The following is a 6000-nucleotide window of genomic DNA, read 5'->3' as shown; positions in this document are numbered from 1 at the left end:
ATACATCTGATACAATTAATATTTAAATTTGTTACGATTAACCACAAAAAATCCCAACCTCAATTGTGAGTACATTAATTTTAGGCATTACTTTAAAATTAACAATGAGTCAAAAGTGCAAAGATGTATGCAGGTGCAATAACATTTGAAGGTCCAATTATAGGCTCTAAATGTTAAACCCAGTTTTTTTTTTAATTTAATAAATTAAACAGCAGGTTACTGTTTAATAGTATTAATGAAAACTGATTTTGTTTTTATTCTCTTAAATAATTACTTTTTTTGCTGACAAAAATAATTTATGCTATTTAAAAAAAAACAACTATAACATATCATATAGAAACGGTAAAAACAGTTTTCAGGTAGTTTTACGGAGTTGTAACAGACCTTAATTTTGACATAAATTCAAGAGCATTCTAAGTAATTTTTGAACTGCAAAATAACAAAATTTATATTTATTTGTACTTACACAAATTCGAAAATACCTCATGCAAATCACTCTTTTGAAAAGAGTTTATTCAGTTTCACTTAAATAAATATAACATTTGGTTTAATTTTTTAGTCAGCAAAAAGTCAATTATTGCCTGCAAACTCAGTGTTCTGTAGTGTTACTTAGTTAAAAGCTATTCATGTTTAATTTAAATTAAGTTTCCATAAATTAAGGAGCTTCTAGGTGAGCTTTATACTGTGTCTGACTTAAAAACTAAAAAAATCTAAAACAACACATAATTAGTAAGTTGAGACCTCTATGTTATTTTCTTTAGAAACCAAACTCAATAATATCAGTTTATCTAAATTATATGTGATTAAAAAACATCATGCAATTTCGAATTTATAACTGATATTTTAAAAAATTCAAGTAAATATTTTAGATAATTTAATTATCATAGTCTAAATGTGAAGTTGTTTTTTAAATTTTTATAATGAATATTGAAATTTCCAAAACAAGAATAGATGTAAGAATTTCTTATATCTTAACTGCAAAATTTCTGTTAAATGTTTTAAAACATGTCAACAAATTTATAAAATATAACTTTTAATCTCACATCCCTAAAAAAGGTTTACATTTACAGTCAAACCTTGTTTTTTAATCTGCTTAATGATCTTTTAAATAGTACATAATTAACTTTTTGTCAATAAACTTATGTTAACAGTATTTATTAAGTTATACACCATGGAAAAGTATAAAAAGTTGAAACAAATTGGTGAAGGATCCTTTGGAAAAGCAGTTCTTGTTGAAAAAGTTGGAACTACTGAAAAATTTGTGATAAAAGTTAGTTCTAACTTTTTATTTTGGTTTAAGTAATACAAATGATTAAGTATGATTAACAAAAATGATAATCATACTAATTATCTTAATTTTGCAAAATATACTATAATAAATACTGAAAAAGTAGTTCAAATACTAATAAAGAAATAATTTTCTTTTACAACTACAATAAATGCAGCAAAATTGGTTTGATTTAAATAAGAACCTAAATTGTTTGTATTGTAAAGTTAAGAGTTTTATGATTTATAACTCAAGTTAACTTATTTTTATCAATTTAGTCCATAAAAAAGCTTGTAGTTTACTTATTATAGTTTAAACTGTACAGTAAACCCCCAAACTGGAAAATTAAAAAAAAAAAATTAAAAATTGTTTAATAATTAGTTGCTAGAAAGCCAAGATTCTAACAAAATTTTAAAATTCTGTCTACAAAAAACTTATACCAGATAGCGCAAGGCAATTTGAAGATATTTTGAATAAAACAAATTTAAACTTCTTTAAAATTAAAAGAACATTAGTAAAAGATAAAGTTCTTTTAAAGTTATCTAAAACTTAAAATATATGATTTCTTTTTGCATAATTATATTTAATTTTTTTTTCACGGTAGAAAAACATCAGAACCCCATCTTTGTTGTTAACCTAGCCAACTTTTAAAAATTGCAAAAAACTTGCTAATTAGGGCCATATATATATATATAATTTATATATATATATATAAATCAAAATAATTCTCAATTTGTACATTATAATAAGGTCCTTTACTTTAGTTTATTTTTATCACTTTTTTTCCAAATACAATTTCAGCTGATGTGATGGCCCCTATACCTTTTATTTTTTTTGTCAATGAAATCAAATAGAAGAACTTCTTTTTAATTAGAAAAAATATGTTGTATTTAATTCATCTAATAAACATATACAAGTTGTTAAAACAAAAACAATTTAAATATATTTGTTCGAAAAAAACCTAGTTTCTAATTAAAACACCTACTGAAAAATCAGTTTAGACTGCCATCACTAAAGTCTGATAACTTTTGCTATAATAAAAATTTTTTTACTTGGTTAAAAAAATTTAATAGATATAGTTTGTTATGAAAATAGTATAATTTAATATTTGATTAGATTTAAATTTATTGATTTAATACAGATTTTTTTTTCCTATTTTCAGTTAATTCAGATTTAGTTCCACTATGAACTGTTTATATTTTATTTAATATTTTATTAACCTTTTTAATGACTTAACCATGCATGAAATGTTTTTCTTAAATTTTTTAATAAATATTTTTACAATAAGTAATAAGTCATTTAAGTTGTTTGTAAAAAAATTTCAAAAGCAGTAAAAAGTATAAAATAAAAATCTGTTTGTTATTTGTACTCTTTGATCTAAGTTAACTTTAAGTTGTTTAATAATGAAAATTTTTGAAAGTTTAAAAGTACAGTTTTCTTAGTTTAATTTTTTGTAGGAAATAGGAATCAATAAAATGAAACCAAAGGAAAGAAATGAAGCTAGGAAAGAAGTTGCAGTACTATCTAAAATGAAGCATCCAAATATTGTTGAGTATAAAGAATCTTTTGAAGGTTTGTATTTAGAAAATAAAAAGAGCTAAAAAGAGTTGAATTCATCAAAACATTGCATTCATGTTTTCAATTTTTTTGTTAAAAAGTTAATTTTTTCAAATAAATTTTGTTGATTATTATTTATGTGTTATTAAGTGGATAACTTGTCGTGTCATCCTTGTTTTTAGACTAACATAAAATGATGATATGTATAAAACAAATTTAAGAAGCTTAACAAATGATTGCTTTTTTATAAAAGCTTACTGCTAATATCTTTTTTATAAGTATGATGCTAAAAGCAAACGAAAAATGTAGTTTAAATGTTTCACATAAGTGATCATCAGCTATTATAGGATCATGCCTACCAACTATAGCTACAAAATAGCTGAGGATTAGTGAGGTGAAAGACTTTAATTTCTTAACTGTTTTTTCCCTTTGCATAAAGAACTTGTTTACAGTAATGTAAAGTAAACAGCCACTTTGTAGCTTGTCCATAAATTAGTTAAAATTAAGAATTTTTATTAAAACATTGTGTAATTTTTTTTGTTAAATATGTGTTTATCATATTGTTATACAATAGCTAATCTTATACAGTTTTGTACTTAAGCTTTTTGAATAAAACTGTTATAATTAAACTTTTAGTGAGTATTCAACGCTAAAAAATTTGTTCAAGATGAAAGTTTTTTTTTTGTGTTCTAAATATTTGGCAACTACCAAAAATAAAGAGCCTCTTTGGCTGGGACAAGTCAATAATGTACAAAGACAATTTCGCTACAAAGGGTCACTTTTGCACAAACACATTTTGCACAAGCGTACTTTTTTGCATAAAAGGTCAATTTTGCACAAGTGAAAATTTTGCACAACAATAAAAAATATGTTTTAAATAAAAAAAACTAAAAAAAAAGTTTAAAAACAAATTAAACTGTTATCTTCCTTGATTGTACCAACATATGTTTCTGGGTGTTAACAAATCAACACACTTCAAATGGGTTTTTAATGGAAAGAATAATAATGGAAAGTTAGTTTTTATATTAAAAACCCAGTTGAAGTGTGTTAATTTGTTAACACACAGAAACATATGTTGGTACAATAAAGGAAGATTACTGTAAAATTTGTTTTTATTTATATTCCAGTGAACTTGTTAGCAAATTATTAAATCTATATTTTGAACAGTTAAAAAAAATAAATAAAATTAATAACTAAAGAGTAGGTAGGGGTAACAGTTATAGTAAAAAAAAACATTAATAAAAAATAACAAAAAATAGAAAACTGACCAAGAGTAAGGGTCAGGGGTAACAGTGATAGTTAAGAAAATAAGATAAGAACTAAATAAAAATAAATATTAACTAACTAGAAAAATAAATTATTGACCAAGGGTAAGAGTTAGGAGTAACAGTAATTTTAAAAATATAAATCAAAAATATGGTATAATATAAAATTAATAAAATAAAATTCAGTCGTTTTGGCCTTTATCCTAAAAAATTGGCTTGATTTCCTGTTTGGTATTCAAAGAGCTTAAGATTTTCTCAAAGAAGTTGTTTAAGAAAGAATTAGATAAAATTGAAAATATTTTTGGATATTTTGGTTTCTGTCAAATATTATCAGTAAAACATTTAACAATACGATCTCTAAATTGAAAAGACCTATTAAACAGGACTAAGAAAGTGTGCTCTATATTTAAGACTGTCATATTTAGGTAAAGAAGCAATAGCTTTTAAAAAGAATGTCGAAAACATTGTTAACCCTTCTTTTAGATCTGTACAACTAAAATTAGCCATTTTACAAGAAAACCTTTAAATGGAATTTATAAGGATGTCACTGCCAATCTAAAAAAACATAAAGTCATTTATGAGTTTAAGGGCATAGGGGGGGGGGGGGGGGTAAACACCCTTTTTTGGTTTTTGATCTTATTTTATAAAGTTTTTACTAAGCTACAAGATGCTTTTTACAGATTTAAAAAATTCAAATTAATTTTTGAGATATTGCCGGTCAAAGTCAGAGGCAACAATAGGATCCTTATGGAAGGCGCAAACTAAAACGTCAAATAACTAGAAATCACTAAAAATCTATCTCCTCCTACGTTTTTTAAGATAACTACCTCAAATTTTCAGGATATGTTCCTTGCAGTATTTAGAAAATTCTGTCGGAACAGAGTTTAAAAAAATTAAAAAATAAAAATTTTATAACAAAAAAAGAAAAAAAAAACTGTTTTTTTTGTTTATTTTTTATATAAAATTTTTTTTTTTTATTTTTAAAAAAATTCCTTCAGACAAAATTTTCTAAATATATCAAGGAACATTTCCTGAAAGTTTGAGGTAGTTATCTCAAAAAACGTAGGAGAAGATAGATTTTTAGTGAAACAGTCTATTTTTGCCGTTTTAGTTTGCGCCTCCCATAAGGATCCTATTGTCGGCTTTGACTTCAACCGGCTATATCTCAAAAACTATTTTGATTTTTTTAAATCTGTAAAAAGCATCTTGTAGCTTAGTAAAAACTATATAAAATAAGATCAAAAACCAAAAAAAGGTGTTTACCCCCCTATGCCCTTAAATACCACTGTGCTAGTGTGTTTATCGGTAGAACGTCCCAGAGATTACATATTACAAGAGACCAACATATTTCAAAATCCCTTAAAAGTTGGATGGACACGGGTTTGAGTAAACCATCTAATTGCTGAACACTTATTAAACAATTATGATTGTGCAAAGAATTAAATGAAAACTATTTTTCAATTGTAAGTAAGGAACGTAATGATTATCATCTAATGATCTAGAATCTTTATTTATAAAAACGTTTAAACCTAATTTATACAAGCAACAGTACATTTATAAATATAATATTTTTAAGTTGCTTTAAATGTGGTTTGTTGCTTTTTATATTTTACTGTTTGTTTTAATTTACTTTTTGTACATTTGCTTATCTTAGTTAAGGGAATAGAGGGTCCACCTTTATTTTTTACAAGTTGGTCTTATTTTATACGGATTTATCAGAGCTATCAGAGATTTTTAACCGCTTAAAAAATTTATACTAACTTTTGAGATATAAGTGATCTAAGTCGGTGACCTCAATAGGTTACTAAGGAAAGGCGCAAATCAAATAGGTAAAAAAAAGACTATTTATTTAAAAATCTATCTTCTCCTTCATTTTTTAACCAATCTTCTTTAAATTTTCATAGAAAGTTC

General features: G+C 24.6%; 1 protein-coding gene across 4 annotated transcripts in view; it reads left to right on the top strand.

Annotated features, from left to right (window-relative positions):
- Positions 1-1155: 1155 nt before the first annotated feature.
- LOC145837876 (serine/threonine-protein kinase Nek1-like) overlaps positions 1156-6000 on the top strand; it is a 29730-nt gene continuing 24885 nt past the window's right edge. For all 4 annotated transcript variants that reach the window (XM_082945356.1, XM_082945358.1, XM_082945357.1 and 1 more), the window contains exons 1-2: positions 1156-1270; positions 2725-2839. In XM_082945356.1, coding sequence (XP_082801482.1) covers positions 1172-1270; positions 2725-2839 — 214 coding nt within the window. In that variant the 5' untranslated portion in view covers positions 1156-1171. The remainder of the gene's footprint in view (positions 1271-2724; positions 2840-6000) is intronic.

The sequence above is a fragment of the Thalia democratica genome, chromosome 6 (genome assembly GCF_965202585.1).
Source record: "Thalia democratica chromosome 6, ktThaDemo2.hap1.1, whole genome shotgun sequence".
Classification (NCBI taxonomy): domain Eukaryota; kingdom Metazoa; phylum Chordata; class Thaliacea; order Salpida; family Salpidae; genus Thalia; species Thalia democratica.
This window is presented reverse-complemented; position numbering and strand designations above follow the sequence as displayed.